At 46.2% G+C, this 17575-nt stretch overlaps 1 protein-coding gene across 1 annotated transcript in view; it reads left to right on the plus strand.

Annotated features, from left to right (window-relative positions):
• MYLK3 (myosin light chain kinase 3) overlaps positions 1-17575 on the plus strand; it is a 45617-nt gene that overhangs the window by 2129 nt on the left and 25913 nt on the right. The window contains exons 2-7 of the mRNA XM_061173142.1: positions 4571-4661; positions 5442-5826; positions 14370-14827; positions 16244-16349; positions 17010-17103; positions 17524-17575. The exon at positions 17524-17575 is cut by the window's right edge and continues 58 nt beyond it. Coding sequence (XP_061029125.1) covers positions 4571-4661; positions 5442-5826; positions 14370-14827; positions 16244-16349; positions 17010-17103; positions 17524-17575 — 1186 coding nt within the window. The remainder of the gene's footprint in view (positions 1-4570; positions 4662-5441; positions 5827-14369; positions 14828-16243; positions 16350-17009; positions 17104-17523) is intronic.

Below are 17575 nucleotides of genomic sequence, written 5' to 3' on the forward strand. Positions count from 1 at the left end.
AAAACATTTTAGTATAAAAAATGTCAAACATTTATAAAAATAGAGATTAGTACAATGAACCCTGTGAGCCCATAACTGGAGGCTGATGTTTCCCACCCACTTCCCTCTTTCCAGATTATTTTGAGGAAAATCTGAGATAATGGATTATTTCTTCCATAAGCATTTCAGCATATATATCTAAAACATAAGGGCTCTTATTTTTTATTTTAATTAATCAACTAATTAATTTTTTATAGTAATCTTTTATTTATTTATTTTTATATTTTTTTATTTTTGGCTGTGTTGGGTCTTCATTTCTGTGCGAGGGCTTTCTCTAATTGTGGCAAGCAGGGGCCACTCTTCATCGCGGTGTGCGGGCCTCTCACTATTATGGCCTCTCTTGTTGCGGAGCACAGGCTCCAGACGCGCAGGCTCAGTAGTTGTGGCTCACGGGCCTAGTTGCTCCGCGGCATGTGGGATCTTCCCAGACCAGGGCTCGAACCCCTGTCCCCTGCATTAGCAGGCAGATTCTCAACCACTGTGCCACCAGGGAAGCCCAACATAAGGGCTCTTTTAAAAAACATTATCATGATCTAAATGTGAATGGTAACTTGACATTACCAGTCAGCGTTCAAATGTCCCTGATCGGCTTATGCCTTATTTATTTATTTTTATAATTTGTTTATTTGAGTTAAAATCCAAATAAGGCAATTGGTTATATGCCTCTTAAAGCTAACTTTTTTTTTTTAATTCTTAAAATTAAAAAAAAACAACTTTTTATTATGAAAAATTTCAAACATAACCAAAAGTAGACAGAATGATATATCTCATTGTAGTTTTAATTTGCTCATGCCCTTTTCCCTCTATTTCTTTTTTTTGCCTTTTTCTTGATTTGTAAGAATTCTTCATATATTAGTGAAATTAGCTGTCATACGTGTTGCAGATATTTAGGCATTTCTGGATAGGGTGAAGTCATGGAACTTTCTGTTTTCTGAGTTCTTGCCATAGTTCTTGCCTGTGATTGATCTGGCACGTGATTGATCTCTCTTCTGGTCTTTGTGTTTAATACACATGTCAGTAACTATGTACAGGGCTAGATCTAGTCTCCCAGTCAGGCTGTCAGCTCCCTGCTGACTGTGAGGCCTCTGCTTCCCTCTGTGTGCTGGCAGGGCTGGCCATTAGACAGCTGTGACCGAGCCCCAGCTATTTAACACAATGTCCATGCTGAAAGCAGTGCATTGTGGAGACTTTCTGGAGATCCTCTTTGTATTTCCTAGGAGAGTAGGGGCATAGCAATTTGTGGAATTGAATTCAGTCTTAGCACTGGCTGCCAGGACTTCGGGAAGCTCCTCCTCAGGTCTGGAGTGCCCAGTGGCACTTCGTTTGGTTGTAACAATGAATCAGATTATTACTGGAAGCCGCGTGCTCTCTCATGGACAGGGAAGGGCTCAGCCAGGATGCGCAGAATCACAGTCAAGCTGCTCAGAAGGCATCAGTCCTCCAGATGCCTAGGCATTTGGGGTCTAGCCCTTTTCTTCTGGATGCATCGGACAAGGCAGGAACCAAAAGTTTGAGCCTTGAAGTCAAAACCCAGCTCTGCATGTGTGTGTTTGTGTGTGTGTGTGTGTGTGTGTGTGTGCGTGCGCACGCCTCTCTCCACCAAAGACAAAAGGAGGGAGAGGACAGTCTGAGCCCCACAAGGTCTACTAAAGGACAGTCTGTTCAAGTCTTTCTCTACTGGTGGGTGAAACAGGAGGCAGCCGTGATAATGCTTTCAGTTCCCCCAACTACGGGGGTGGCAGGACAGAGTCTGTAGAAAGAGACCAAAGGAGAGGTCTCTGCAGAGCAGGGCATCCGGGTCACATTGATGATGCTGGTGATAATCATGATGACAGCAGCTAGCAGTTATTTATTAAGTGTTTCCATGTGTTATGTTGTTACCATTAAGAGGGCAAAGCTTACTGTCCTGGAATCCCAAAGACATGAGCAGGAAACAGGACTGAGAGAAGTGGGCACAGCATAGGAAAACTGGTTCCAGTGGAACCAACCTGGAACCAAGCAGAACCCTGTGTGCCACCCCCCACCCCCACTCCAGTACAAAGGCCCCTCCACGTCCCCTGCCTCTTGTTTGTAGAAAAGGTGAAGTCTCCCAGGCCTCCCTGAGTCACAAAAGAGCAGGCCAAAGCAGCTAATGATTAGGACAATAGAGTCACAGACTCAGTGTCTGATGCACATTCCTGAGTTGTTTTACAGACACTGTAACTGCCACCAGAGGGAAAAAGCTAACTACATGATGACCAGACTGCAGCCGTGACATAAGCTCCATCTTGAGCAGCACTGAATCTGTGGCTAGCAAAATTTCAAGAACTGGCCTCAAGAGAATGGGATACTATTGTTCATAATAATCTATATCTTTGTGGGCATCAACATAATTGTAGCTTGTTCTGCCCATATATGTAAATGGGCAACTACACGTGACAGCAAAGAGATGCTACAGACCCATGCCGACATCTTCCACTCTAAGAATACGGCGCCCTACGTCAGCACGAAGTAGTTACAGAAGGTGGACCTTTGCCCATAATCCCATAGAAATGGAATGATGTTCTGACAAGTGGGGGTTTGTAAGCAGCTTCTGGCAGGAAAGAGCTCTCTGCAGGAGGCCCCTTTTGTCTTGTCACTAACCTTAAACCAGGCTCCGCCATGCTCTACTCATCTCTGGCCCAAGCGCAACTTTCAAATCTTTTGATCACACAATACCTTGCCTAACATGTCAGTTCTTTCTGTAGATCAAAGAAGTAGAAATGAAGAATAAGTAACTAACAGAAGACCAGATCTCTTCCCTAGCTCCCCCTTCAGTAATCTCACAAACTGTGTGAACAAACTGTGAACAAGATAGCATCAACAAGCCTGCACGACAAGCCTGCATACACTGGGGGATGGCGACAACTCTGATGAACTGAGATTATTTCCCTCTTTCCCTTTAAAAACTTTCATGGCTGAGCAGATTCTTTGGAGGTGGTTTTTGGGGGACGCTGAGTCCACCATCTCCCCAGATTGCCAGCATTCTGATTAAAAGCAACTTTCCTTTCTACCAACATTTGCCTCTCTCAAGTATTGCATTTTGAGCAAAAAGCAGCTGGACCTGATTTGGTAACAAATGTAACCTCCATCCTTAGTGTCAGGGAGACATGCAAGAGAGGTGAGCACTATGGTGGGAATTGCTCCAGCTGATTTTTGCCACATGGGCCTGGAATTCCCAGATCTTCTGATTTTCTTTTTCAAGAGAAGCTGGGAACCTAGAATTTTTTCTAGTCAGTTTTATTAAGGTATAATTTACATACAATAAACTGCACATACACACACTAAGTATGCACATTTTAAGTATACAGTTCAACAAATGTATACACCCTAATAACCACCACCACAATCAAAATGTAGAACAATTCTATAACCCCAAAATGGAACTTAGAATTTTGATGTAAAAATCTCCTAGATTTAAAATGGTGATAACAAATTTAAAAATTTTAAATTCTATGCAAGCCAAAAATAATGCGAGCTCTTTTTGGACTCTGGGCTCCCAGTTAGGGCCTCTGTGGCCAAGGCAGGAGAAAGGGCCTTCAGTCTCTGGCCTGAGACCAGACCCACTTCTGTGACAAGTGCCAGGAGGAATCTTAGGGGCCATATCAGTCAAAGGCTCAGAAATACCAGGGGGACCCAGCAAGGGTCAGGCCACCTAGAAATATTTGCATTTGGAAATACTGAGTGCTCTGGACGATTTCAGGGGCACGAGCATATGCACTGGACTGGTGTGGACCATTCAGTTCAGGCAGAGCTGCTGAGAGCCTCACTGGGTGGGCTCCGGGTGTCCTTACATGATCTGCTCTGTCTGTCTCAGACAGCACAATATCATCCGAGCTATTGAGCACTTACCATGTGCTGGGAGCACTTCTCAGGAAATTCCACAAATTAACTCCCCCAATCCTCCTGCTAGCTCTATGAGCAGATAATATTATTCTCCCCATTTTACAGATAAGGAAAGTGAGATGCAGAGAAGTTAAGGATCTTGGCCAAGTGGTGAAGGTGGGGTTTAAACCCAGCAAGTCTGGTTCAAGGGTCCTGTACTGCAAAGAGGCAACCTTGGGATCCACCCACCTAGCTCCCAAGCAGACATTATTAATTGATAGTGTCACTCTCCCCCTGCAAGCATGGATTTATCTGACCTCAGTATCCAACTCAAGCCAACACTGTAATAGCCATGACCGATTGATCTAAATTGACACCTTAAATTTATTTTCCACGCCTTGTCTAGTATTTTCAGGTCCGGTCTGTTTAGATCACCCTGTCAGGGGCTAGGTCTGCCCCTTACCTGCACTACAGTGACCCATTAGAAAGGACTTGGTGATCTTGGGAAAGCCTCAGCATCCTTATCTCTGAAATGACAATAGTAATATGTACCCTCTAGTATTACTCTGAGACTATGAGAAATAACCTAAGTTCTTCTATTTCAAGCACAAGGTAGGTGCTCAACAAATGTTTGTGGCCTGAACGATGATGTTGATGATGATGCTAGTTTTTATGGTTATTCTTTTAGAACAAAGAGCGAGTGGAAGAGAAAGGAGCAAAACCAAAGCATGCGCTGAGCACCAGAGGCGTGCAAGCCGAGCTCAGGGGGCCTTGGGAAGGTGAGTGGGGCCCCGTTGGCTTTATCCCACATGCACACCTAATTTCAGAATAAAAATACCACCGCCACCACCACCACCACCACCAATATGATTACTGAAAAACTGTTGAAACTTGTTCTTATTCCTCTTTTGTTTTTGCAGTTCTTTTTGTCCTTTATGCTTATTCCATTCTGTATTGCTGTTTATTTCACTTTGCTTTAAATTTTTATGGATTGCTTTTTTTAAAGTTTAATTTTCTTTTATAATCTTGCATAATATTTACATGGTCCCAAAGTCGAATTGACAAAATAAGGTATTTAAGAGAAGTCTAGCTTCTATGCATGTTCCCTGCATCCTATTTTCTCCACTGCATATGTAACTATGTAAAAAAGTTTTTGTCTTATCTTTCCTTTGAGGTCCAGTCTCTTTAGACTACATTATAAGTGGTTATACACACACATGTACATGCCCACGTACACACACATGTGCGTGCTCACATACACACAGCCTTCCTTCTTAGACAAACAGAAGCATACCACACACTTCTCCTCCTTGCTTTTCTCCACCGTATATCCTGAGATCTCTCCATAGCCGCATATGGAGATATTCGTTTCTCCTTTTTTATGCCTGAGCAGCCCTGGTGTAGTTAACCAACCCCCTCCTGATGGTCACTTGCGTTATTTCCAGTCTGCCTATTATAAACATGGTGCACTGAATGGCCTTCTACATATTTTTCAGGATACTTTTGGGATAAGTTCTTCTAAATAAGAGAGGATTTTTATCCCGCTTATTTTCCTATAGAGAGCCAGAAGGTGAACCTGCCAGAGGGGACAGTGGAGAGGTTGCCCCCCATCAGTGCTTCGGGGATAGGAGCTGACCTCCTTACCCAGACAGAGGCCTCACCAGGGCAGGGAGACGGAGTTCCTGGCCCAGCCCAGGTACGTCCAGAGGTGGAAGCCAGAGCTCCTGCAGCATCCAGCGAGAACCCCAGGACGGGCCTGGAATTGTCTGTGGTGTCTGAAAGGGTCAGTGAGGCTCCTACTGGCCAGAAGGCTGCATCGGGTGCAGGACAAGGAACATCATCCAGTAGGCCTGACCCCCGGCCCTCGGAGGAGGGCATGAGGCTGACTCCAGCACTGCCAGCCCAGGCCAAGGCAGCTCACGGTGGTGGAGAAACACCTCCAAGGTAAGGGATGTGCCTCCAAGCTGGGCAAGGGAAGGAATTAACTGCAACTCCTGGGCTGGAGCCTGCCAAGGGGCCAGCTGCTCCTGTTTGAGTGTCCACTGTGTGTGCAGCTCTGGCTAGCCTCGAGAAGAGACGACAGGAGAAGGCCGAGGCCCTGTTTTTGGGAGCTTAGAGCACTGGTTCTTACCTGGTACCCATTAGAATTACTGGAAGGAATTTTTTTAGATACAAATGCCCAGAGATTCTAATGTATTCAGTCTGGAGTGAGGCTCAAGCATCGTTTTTTTGTTTATTTGTTTGTTTTTAAAGCTCCCCAGGTGAGTCCCATGTGGAACAAGACTGAGAGCAATAGTAGTAGCTATAATAATACTTAAAAGTGTTCACTGAACACATCCCAGGTGCCAGTCATTGGCTGAGCATTTCACAGACATCATCTCGTTTTATTCTCACAACCTCCCCAGGAGGCAAGTGTGGTTGGTGTCCCCGGTTTACTCATGATGAAACAGGGTCAGATTGCCCAGGGCCACACAGCTAGGGATTCATAGAGTTGGAATCTGAATCCAGGTGTTTGTTCGTTTATTACGGAAGTATAGTTGATCTACAATATTATATTAGTTTCAGGTATACAGCATAGGGATCAGAAGTTTTATCGTTTATACTCCATTAAAAGTTATTATAAGATAATGACTATAATTCCCTGGGTTATACAATATATCCTTGTTGTTGATCTAGTTTATACATGGTAAGTATACCCTAATGAGCAACTCCCTGCTTCACTCTCCCTACTGGTAACCAGTAGTTTGTTCTCTGTATCTATGAGTCTGTTTCTGTTTTGCTATATACCTTCATTTGTAGTATTTTTTAGATTTCACGTATAAGTGATATCATACAGTAATTCTTTCTCTGTCTGACTTATTTCACTAAGCATAATATTCTCTAGTTGTATCCATGTTGCTGCAAATGGCAGAATTTCATTCTTTTTTATGGCTGAGTAATATTCCATTATCCGTATATACCATGTCTTCTTTATCCATTCATCTGTTGAAGGACACTTGGGTTGCTTCCATATCTTGGCTATTGTAAATAGTGCTGCTATGAACATTGGGGCACATGTATCTTTTTAAATAAATGATTTTGTTTTTTTCTGGATATATACCCAAGATTGGAATTGCTGAGTCATATGGTAGTTCTGTTTTTAGTTTTTTGAGGCACCTCAATACTGTTTTGCATAGTCACTGCACCAATTTACATTCCCAACAACAGTGTACAAAAGGTTCCTTTTTCTCCACATCCTTGCCAACATTTGTTATTTGTAGTCTTTTTTTTTTTTTTGGCTGCGTTGGGTCTTCGTTGCTGCATGCAGGCTTTCTCTAGTTGTGGTGAGCAAGGGCTACTCTTTGTTGCAGTGTGCGGGCTTCTCATTGTGGTGGCTTCTCTTGTTGTGGAGCACAGGTGCTAGGCTTGCGGGCTTCAGTAGTTGCAGCATGTGGGCTCAATAGTTGCGGCATGCGGGCCCTAGAGCGCGTGGGCTTCGGTAGTTGTGGCGCATGGGCTCAGTAGTTGTGGCTCGTGGGCTCTAGAGTGCAGGCTCAGTAGTTGTGGTGCACTGGCTTAGTTGCTCCGCAGCATGTGGGATCTTCCCAGACCAGGGATCGAACCCGTGTCCCTGGCATTGGCAGGTGGATTCTTAACCACTGTGCCACTGGGGAAGTCCCTATTTGTAGTCTTTTTAATGATAGCTGTTCTGACAGGTGTGAGGTGATATCTCACTGTTGTTTTGATTTGCATTTCTCTAATAATTAGCAATGTTGAGCATCTTATCATGTGCTTTTTGGCCATCTGTATGTCTTCTTTGGAGAAATGTCTATTCAGGTCTTCTGCCCATTTCTTCATTGGGTTGTTTGTTTTTTTCATATTGAACTATATGGGCTGTTTATATATTTTGGATGTTAACCCCTTGTTGGTCATGTCATCTGCAAATATTTTCTCCCACTCAGTAGGTTGTCTTTTTATTTTTTCAATGTCTTTTCATTTTTTCATTTTTCTTTTGCTGTGCAAAAGCTTTTAAGTTTAATTAGACCCTGTTTGTTTGTTTGCTTTTATTTCTTTTGACTTAGGAGACAGACACACAAATAAAGTTGCTATGATTTACCTCATAGGCTGTTCTGACTGAACATTCTTTTCCAGGAGTTTTATGGTTTGGGGTCTTATATTTAGGTCTTTAATCCATTTTGGGTTTTTTTTAAAATATGGTGTGAGAAAGTAGTCCAGTTTGATTCTTTTGCATGTAGCTGTTCAATTTTCCCAACAGTGTTTATCAAAGAAGCTGTCTTTTCCCTGTTGTATATTCTTGCCTCCTTTGTCATAGATTAATTGACCATAGGTGCATGCATTTATTTCTGGACTCTCTGTTCTGTTCCATTGATCTATGTGTCTGTTTTTTGTGCCAGTACCATTATGTTTCGATTACTGTAGCTTTGTAATATAGCCTGAAGTCAGGGAGGGTGATACCTCCAGCTTTGTTCTTTTTTATCAAGATTGCTTTGGCACTTTGAGGTCTTTTGTGGTTCCATATGAACTTTAGGATTATTTGTTCTCATTCTGTAAAAAATGTCATGGGTATTTTTACAAAGATTGCATTAAATCTGTAGATTGCTTTAGGTAGTATGGCCATTTTAACAATATTAATTCATCCAATCCAAGAGTATGGGATATCTTTCCATTTCTTTGTATCATCTTCAATTTCCTTCATCAATGTTTTATAGTTTTCAGTATATAGGTCTTTCACCTCCTTTGTTAAGCTCCTTCCTAGGCATTTTTAAAATGTGATTTTAAAAAGGATTGTTTTTTACTTTCTCTTTCTGATAGTTCAACATTAGTGTATAGAAAAGCAACAGATTTCTGTATACTAATCTAGTGTCTTGCAATTTCATTTAATTTGTTTATTAGTTTTTATAGTTTATTTGTTTTATAGTTTTAAATGTTTTATTGTTTGTTTATTTGTTTTATAGTTTTCAGGTGGAGACTTTAGGGTTTTCTATTTAAAGTATCATGTCATCTGCAAATAGCGACAGTTTTACATCTTTCCTTCCAATCTGGATGCCTTTTATTTCTTTTTCTTGTCTGATTGCTGTGGCTAGGTCTGCCAATATTATGTTAAATACAAGTGGAAAGAGTGGGATCCTTGTCTTGTTCCTGAATTTAGACGAAAGGCTTTTAGCTTTTCACCATTGAGTGTGATGTTAGCTGTGAGTTTGTCATAAATGGCCTTTACTATGTTGAGATGTGTTCTCTCTATACCCACTTTGATGATAGTTTTTTTTTTATAAGCAGATATTCATTTTTTAAATTATTATTTATTTATTTATTTTATTTTTGGCTGTGTTGGGTCTTTGTTTCTGTGCGAGGGCTTTCTCCAGTTGCGGCAAGCGGGGGCCACTCTTCATCGTGGTGTGTGGGCCTCTCACTATCGTGGCCTCTTTTGTTGAGGAGCACAGGCTCCAGACGCGCAGGCTCAGTAGTTGTGGCTCACGGGCCTAGTTGCTCTGCGGCATGTGGGATCTTCCCAGACCAGGGCTCGAACCCGTGTCCCCTGCATCGGCAGGCAGATTCTCAACCACTGTGCCACCAGGGAAGCCCCGATGATAGTTTTTTATAATGAGTGGATGTTGAAGTTTGTCAAATGTTTTTTAGGCATCTACTGAGATGATCATGTGATTTTTATCCTTCCCTTTGTTAATATGATGTATCACATTGATTGATTTGCGAATATTGAACCATCCTTGGGTCCCTGGAATAAATCCCACTTGAGCATGGTGTACGATCCTTTTTATATATTGTTGGATTTAGTTTGCTAATATTTTGTTGAGGATTTTTGCATCTGTTTTCATCAAAGATACTGGCCTATAATTTGCTTTTGTTGTAGTGTCTTTTTCTGATTTTGGTATCAGGGTAATGGTGGCCTCATAGAATGCATTTGGGAGTGTTCCATCCTCTTCAAGTTTTTGGACTAGTTTGCGAAGGATAAGCACTAGTTCTTTTTTATAGAACACAAAAGAGAATTACCCTGTGAAGCTGTCCAATCCTGGACTTTTGTTTGCTGGGAGTTTTTTTTTTTAATTACAAATTCAGTTTCATTACTAGTGATCAGTCTGTTCAAATTGTCTCTTTGTTCTTGATTCAGTCTTGGCAGGTTGTATGTTTCTAGAAATTTGTTCTAGGTTGTCCAATTTGTTCACATATAATTATTCATAGTATTCTTTTATGATTTTTTGTAGTTCTGTGGTATTGGTTGTTATTTACCCTCTTTCATTTCTTTTCTTGTTTGTTTTTTAATTGAAGTATAGTTGATTTACAATGTTGTGTTACTTTCTGGTGTACAGCAAAGTGATTCAGTTATGCATATATATACAGCAAAGTGATTCAGTTATACATATATATACACTCTTTTCAAAAATATTCTTTTCCACTATGGTTTATCATAGGATAGTGAATATAGTTCTCTGTGCTCTACAGTAGGACCTTGTCCTCTTTCATTTCTTATTTTGTTTATTTGGGTCCTCTCTCCTTTCTTCTTGATGAGTGTGGTTAAAGGTTTATCAATTTCGTTTGTCTTTTCAAAAAACCAGCTCTTGGTTTCATTGATCTTTTCTATTGTGTTTTGATCTCTATTTTATTTATTTCCTGTTTAATATTTATTTTTTCTTTCCTTCTGCTGACTTTGGGCCTTCTTTGTTCTTCTTTTTCTAATTCCTTTAGGTGGTAGTTTAGGTTGCTTGATGTTTTTCTTGTTTCTTGAGGAAAGCCTGTATTGCTATCAGCTTCCCTCTTAGAACTGCTTTTGCTGCATCCCATAGGTTTTGGAGTGTTGTGTTTCCATTTTCATTTGTCTCAAGGTATTTTCTGATTTCCTCATTGACCCATTGGTTTTTTAGTAGCATGTTGTTTAGTCTCCATGTGTCTGTTCTTGTTCCATTTTTCTTTCTGTAATTGGTTTCTGATTTCATACCACTGTAGCTGGAAAAAATGCTTGATATAAGAATACACATTCAGGACTTCCCTGGTGATGCAGTGGTTAAGAATCTGCCTGCCAATGCAGGGGACACGGGTTCGAGCCCTGGTCCAGGAAGATCCCACATGCCACTAAGCCCATGTGCCACAACTACTGAGCTTGAGCTCTAGAGCGCATGAGCCACAACTATTGAAACCCGTGCACCTAGAGCCTGTGCTCCACAACAAGTGAAGCCACCGCAATAAGAGAAGCCACTGCAATGAGAAGCTTGCACACTGCAATGAAGAGTAGCCCCCACTCGCTGCAACTAGAGAAAGCCCGCACACAGCAACAAAGACCCAACACAGCCATAAATAAATAAATAAATAAATACACATTCTTTTCAAGTACACATGGAATGTTCTCCAGGATAGATCACATGCTAGGCCACAAAACAATTCTCAAAAAATTTAAGAGGATGGATCTAGGTTTTTGGACTCCAGAATCTGTGCCCCTAACCACTGCACCATCCTGTTTCTTCAGGTCAGCATTTAGTTAAGTCCTAAATACTATGATGGGGAGAGAATGATGGGTGTTACAGAGGTGGGAGGTTGGTGTAGGCTGAATCAGTCCAGGGGCTTTCAGGAAGATTATGCTTGGAGCTCTGGAAGTGGGGCTGTGTCCTAACTCTCAGGACTCAGTCTCAGGACCTGCCCTCAGCAGACATGGTGCAGGAGAATGAAGAGCCAGAACTGCTGACTGTCAGGTCCTACCTAGCCCTGTGTTTTCCAGCAGTGTTCTCCAGGGACAGTGCATCCTGACCCCAGGCAGCCCACTGAAGGGCACTCTGCTTCCTGGGCCTTTCTCTAAGGGGACTGGTGCCCTTCTGCACCTGCCCTTGGCTGTCCTGATCTATAACTGAGTCCCCCAAGGCCTGGCTCAGGGAGAGGAGCTGGTGTCTGTGTATGCTGTGGTGGCTGGCAGGGAAGCCCAGTCCTTTTTCTGCCTTTGTTCTGGAAGGAAATATGAGTCCCCAGGAGACCTAAACAGCTGGAGGGAGGGATTCCTGGCAGGCATCCTTGGATCCTGGCCAAGGCTCTAAATGTGGAATCTAGGGTGGGGATGAACTTTCCATGAACTTGTTAGGGGCCCTAAAAGGATTCTGGGTGAGGGGGAAAGGTCTGTATGTCAGTTTCAACCCTGAGCTGAATTTCAGACACACCAGACTGGGCTCAGGAAGTGGGGCGATCACTGCCTACCCTCCCTCACCTAGCACATGGGTATATCTTGAGGAAAACGGATTTGAACTCGAGCGTTGGCTGTGATTGGCAGTGGCTGCCTGTGTAGAGGATCCCCGGGCCCTTGCTGGACTTGGTGGAACAGAGTGCGGCAATCAATTAGCAATGCCTGCCCTGGGTGTGCTGCGCAGGGAGTGGGGAAGCCTTAGACACTCAGAGTGGCATGGGAATGCATGGCAGTGCCTTGGCGTCATCCCATGCCCCCAGGTATGAAGACCAAGGGGAACTCAATGACTGTTGCCCTTCTTAGCTGGCTACCTGGCTACCTAGATATTCTTCCAGAAACTGGCTTCCTGCAGTTTCCCATGTCCCTTGGTTAAGACAAGGGCTGAGCTGGGCTTGGATCTTCCCATCCTACCCTGTCATCACCAACCCGTACTCACTCCTGAGGGAGTGTTGGGGGACTTTTGCTGCCTCCCACCCAAGGCTTAGCTGTGAACAGGCTGCCGAACCAGGTGCATTCAGAAGTAGGCACTGCTCTCAGAGGACCTGCAGCAGCTCAGAGAAGGGGCCTGGGCCTCCAGCTGCTAGGGAAAGCCTTAATTTTTTAAAAAATGTGGTTAAAAACTCATAACATAAAATTTACCATCTTAACCGTTTTTAAGTGTATAGTGTAGTAGTGTTAAGTATATTCATATTGCTGTGACACAGATCTCCAGAACTTTTTTGCCTTGTAAATCTGAAACTCTGTTACCATCAAACACCTTCCCCTCAGATCATGGTAACCACCTTTCTACTTTCTGTCTCTATGAATTTGACTATTGTAGGTCCTTCATATAATTCATTCGTTCATATATGTGGAATCAGTCTTTCTGCCACTGGCTTATTTCACTTAGTATAAAGTCCTCGAGGTTCATCCAGGTCAGAACTTCCTTCCTTTTTAAGGATGAATAATATTCCATTGTATGTATATGCTACATTTTTTTATCCATTCATCCATCACTGGACACTTGGGTTGCTTCCACACTTGGCTGTTGTGAATAATGCTGCTGTGAACATGGCTGTGCAAATCTCTTTGAGATTCTGCTTTCAATTCTTTTGGATATATTTCCAGAAGTGGGATTGCTGGATCATATGGTAGTTCTATTTTTACATTTTTTAGGAACTGCCGTACTGATTTCCACAGTGGCTGCACCATTTTAGGCTTCACTGTTAGGACCTCCTGCATTTGTACTTTCATTTCTTAGTCGACTCTCAGTACATCTGTGAGGTGTTACCATCCTCGTTTGACAGAAGAGGTTGCTGAGGCTAGACTTGCCCAAACCCAGCCCCGTCCAGCAACCTGTGGCAGAACTACGGCCAGGATGGAGGCCGCCTGGCTCCCTCCTGAGACTCAGTCCACCCCAGACACTCACCCCCTCACCCCTGCCCCAACACTCATAGACCTCGGCAGTGGGGTTGTGAAGGGCAGCCAGAGGGCAACTCTGAGAGGGAGGGTCTGAAGCTCCCAGGATCAGGGTCCTTCCCTCTGAATGTCAGGGCTTAGAAGGCCTTCCTGACCTCCAGCTGGCTTCCCAAACCACAATGCTACTTAGTCTGGGTAACAAACGTGGATGCAGTGGGCCCAGTGGCATGGCCCAGTGACATTGCCCAGTGGCGCAGGGGGGCCTGTAGGGAGGCAGAGAGTTTCCTCAGCTGTGTAAGCATGCAGGCCCAGCACAGCCAGGACTGTTTTATTCAGGAGAAACAGAAAGTCCAGACTCATATGAGCAATTCCCTGATTTTACTAAAATGTGTCTGACCTGAAGCTTCAGTGTGATGTTTGACTTGGTTCACCCTTCTCTTCATTTAATGGAAGGGAAACTGAGGCCCAAAGAAGGGAGGGAAGAGCCCAGGTCTCCTGCCTCCCAGCCACATTCCTCCTGGGGCAGCAGCACATTTCCAAGGGGCCACAGAGACAGCTGGTGCCCACCTCCCCACTCCTCCCAACCCCCATCCACCACAGGTTGCTTCAAGTCTTTCCTGGATGCTGATCCAGTGGAATCCTGAGAGCTGGTGGCACTGTATGTCACTGAAGCCAGCCTCTCCCCTGGTGTCCTCTCTGGGCAGAGAGGGACAGGGGATGGAATCTGCTGCTTTCAACCACAAGCTAACTCTCACTATTATAACAACCCAAAGGGCCCTCTTTAACAGATGAGAAAACTGAGGCTAAGCGGCCATGGTCAGTGAATGGCAGCAGCAGGCATTTGAACCCAGGTCTGTTCTGACTCAAGTTCTTGCTTTTAACCTCAGGGCCACATTTCTCTCTGCCCCAGGATCTCCATCCATGTGCAGGAGACAGACACCCCTGGGGAGCTGCTTGTGACACGAGGCAGCAGCCTCAGAACCACGCCCCCTGCAGAGGCTCCAGCAGCTGCCCATCCAGGTGAGCAGGACTCACCTGGGCCCAGGTGCTGCCCCCAGGCCCCTGGGACTGAGTCAGGAAAACATATCCCAAAAGGAGCCGGGGTGTTTTCCCCACTGTGGAAACGGAGCAGCGATTGCGGAGCAAAGGCCAAAGAGAAGCAGGGGTCTGGGCCCGAGCCCGCCATGGCACCAAGCAGGGCCTGGAGGGACAAGGGAGCCGATGCCAGGACCCCAGGCCCGCAGCAGGACACAGGCCCAGGAGCAGGGAACCCTGAGCCTGGAAAAGATTGCACAGCCAGGGGCACGAGCAGAGCCGAAGCAGGAAGGAGGACACCCCCGGGAGCTGAGGCAGGCAGCCTGATTCTGGGTAAGTGAGGGCATTGCTGTGTGTCCCGAGGTGAGTGAGTTTGAAAGGCCTACTCTGGGGGGCCTCCCTGAAGCTTCCAGGGAGAGAGAATGTGGGTCTTGGGGAGTCCAAGACTGGGAACAGCCTGCCAGCACATCCCAGGGCTGGAGACCAAGGCACAGAGATGCAGCAGGCTGAGCTCATGTTGGCTCTAGGCATTGGAGAGGAGGGAACCCATGGGGCTCAACTCGGATTTCTCAAAGCCACCTGTCTGCCCGATACTATTGGTATCATTCTGGATCGAGACAGGGAAGGCTCCTGCTAAAAAGCAAATCCATTAACTGGTATATATAACCCACTATCAGCCATTTGCACCCAGTGGGCTGACTCTCATCCAGGATCGGGAAGGGGCTGCTGACCTGCTTTCTGTCCCAATGGTAGTGGGAGGCGTCCTTGTGTTCCTGTGACCCAAAGGGCCTCAACTCCTCCAGCCCTTAGGGCCACACCCTCGTTGGTCTGAGCCCTCATCCCATATAGCTGCTGGAAGGCCACCATTTGCTGACTCCCTGTCCCAGAATTTCTGGAGGTCCCTGAGGAAGGGCTGAGGGTTCTACAGGTCATCCTGGTGCCCCTTGCCAGTTCCGGGCTCCACAGTTGCCCTGTGCTGTGCTCTGACTTCTCTGGCTGCTTCCTCTCCCCTTGTATGACCTGGTCCAGATGTGGACATAGGCCTCCCTTAATTCCTGAAACACAGCTGAGAGCAGGCTGTGACTTTAGAGTCTTTTCTGAGACTTGAGATGGTGATAAAGCCAACGTTAGCTGAGGACTCCCTGTGAGCCGAGCCTCGGGCATTTGTGGTGGCGTTTACCCTCACAGGCCTGTGGAGTGGGGACACATGAAACACAGGAGGGGCTGAGAAGCACGTTTAAGGTCACAAGGTCAGTGCTGACAGAGCCAGGATCCGACGGTTGGGCTCCGGAACAGAAGGCAATTACTTTGCAGCGAAGGAGACTTCAGACTGGAATTCTAGATGTGGATTCCCTGCGATACACCCAGAATCCAGGCTTTCCAGGGGCCCAGGAAACAACACAATCGTGCAAATGTTACCGCCTTGTGGTCTAGGGCTTGGGCTCACCTTTGCAGACACAAAAAAGATACACAATATGCTCTCAAAGCAAACTCAGTCTTCTACTTTGGGGAGCAGGAAGTTGCTTGTGAGACAAACTAAGAGAAAATAGAAGTATTTCCCCTGCTCTGGGTCCAGGGTTGCGGAGGTCATGGAGTTGTCCCCGGAACACTCTGAGTGCTCCCTCGATAAGCCCCCAACAAACTGGCAGAAGCCGTTTTTGAACCAAGTGGGTCTGGGACTGGGGGTGGGGGGAGCTGAGAGGTGGGGACAGCACGAAGGAGGCTCACAGGCTGCTGTCTCCCGAACAGACGACAGTCCAGCCCCGCCAGCCCCCTTCGAGCATCGGGTGGTGAGTGTCAGGGAGACTTCGACCTCAGCGGGCTACACAGTGTGCCAGCATGAAGTCCTGGGAGGGTAAGCTGGCCTTCTGCCTTGATGAGGGGTGGGGCAACTGGACAGCTGGGTGCCGCTGATGGTTCTCGGGAACTGATTGATGGAGCCACCGCCAGGAGTGGGATGTCCCGCACAGCATGAGAGTGAGCGGAGAGCTCACAAAGAGTGGGTGAGGAGATATCCGCGGAGTGCAGGAGGGCCCGCATGGTGTGAGCAAGATGATGTGTAGGGTGCAGGAGGGCCCACAGTGCAGGCCAGGGACCCGTGTACTGGAGGTGGCACGGGAGCCGACATGGGGTGGGGTAGGAGGGATGTCCTCTAGGGTGCAGGACGGCCTGGGTGGTGTGGGTGAACACCCCCTGGGGTGCAGGGTGGCCTAGGTGGTGTGGGTGATGGGGACACCCCCTGGGGTGCAGGATGGCCTGGGTTCTGTGGGTTGGGGGGACACCCTCTGGGGTTCAGGATGGCCCACACATATGGGGTGAAGAAGCTCTTTTCCAGGTTCAGAGCCCATGTGGTGTGGGGGTGGTGACTGATAACTCTGGGGTGCAGGGTAATCCCTGTGGTGTGTGCGGAGCAGAGGTAGGACCAGAAAGCCCAGGGTCCAGGATGGGGCTGGCCCACCATGTGCAGGGTGTGCTTCTGGGGCTCTGAGACTGCTCTGTCATCATATCTCTTCAGGGGCCGGTTTGGCCAGGTCCACAGATGCACGGAGAAGGCCACGGGCCTCTCGCTGGCGGCCAAGATCATCAAAGTGAAGAGTGCCAAGGACCGGGTGAGGTTTTTGCCCCAGGCCGGTGGGTGTCCCGGGCCAAGCTCAGGATTATTTCACTTCCCCCTGGGCCACCCTGGGCCCCACACTGCCCCAGGCCCCTCCACTCTGAGCAGGAAACCCAGCCACCTTTCCTGTCTCTTTTCCATGACTCCCACACTCCAGTCAGCAGGTCACCTTGCACCCTGGGCAACAGGTCCTCCTGGACCTCCAGGGTTCCTTTTTGGACCTCAGGTTTCCTATCTGTGAAATGGGTGGGCCCTTGCTGTTGTAAGAAGCTGGTGTGGGTGGTGAGTTGAGGAAAGCTGGTGTGAGAACAGGAAATGAGGATGCAGGGTGGGGGGGTGTGTGTCTTGGGAAGGGCAGCTGACTTCTCTTCCTGACCCTTTTCTTGGAAACTCCTCTCCCCTTTGGCTCCACAAGGAGGATGTGAAGAATGAGATCAACATCATGAACCAGCTCAGCCATGTGAACC

This window comes from Eubalaena glacialis, chromosome 18, assembly GCF_028564815.1.
Source record: "Eubalaena glacialis isolate mEubGla1 chromosome 18, mEubGla1.1.hap2.+ XY, whole genome shotgun sequence".
Classification (NCBI taxonomy): domain Eukaryota; kingdom Metazoa; phylum Chordata; class Mammalia; order Artiodactyla; family Balaenidae; genus Eubalaena; species Eubalaena glacialis.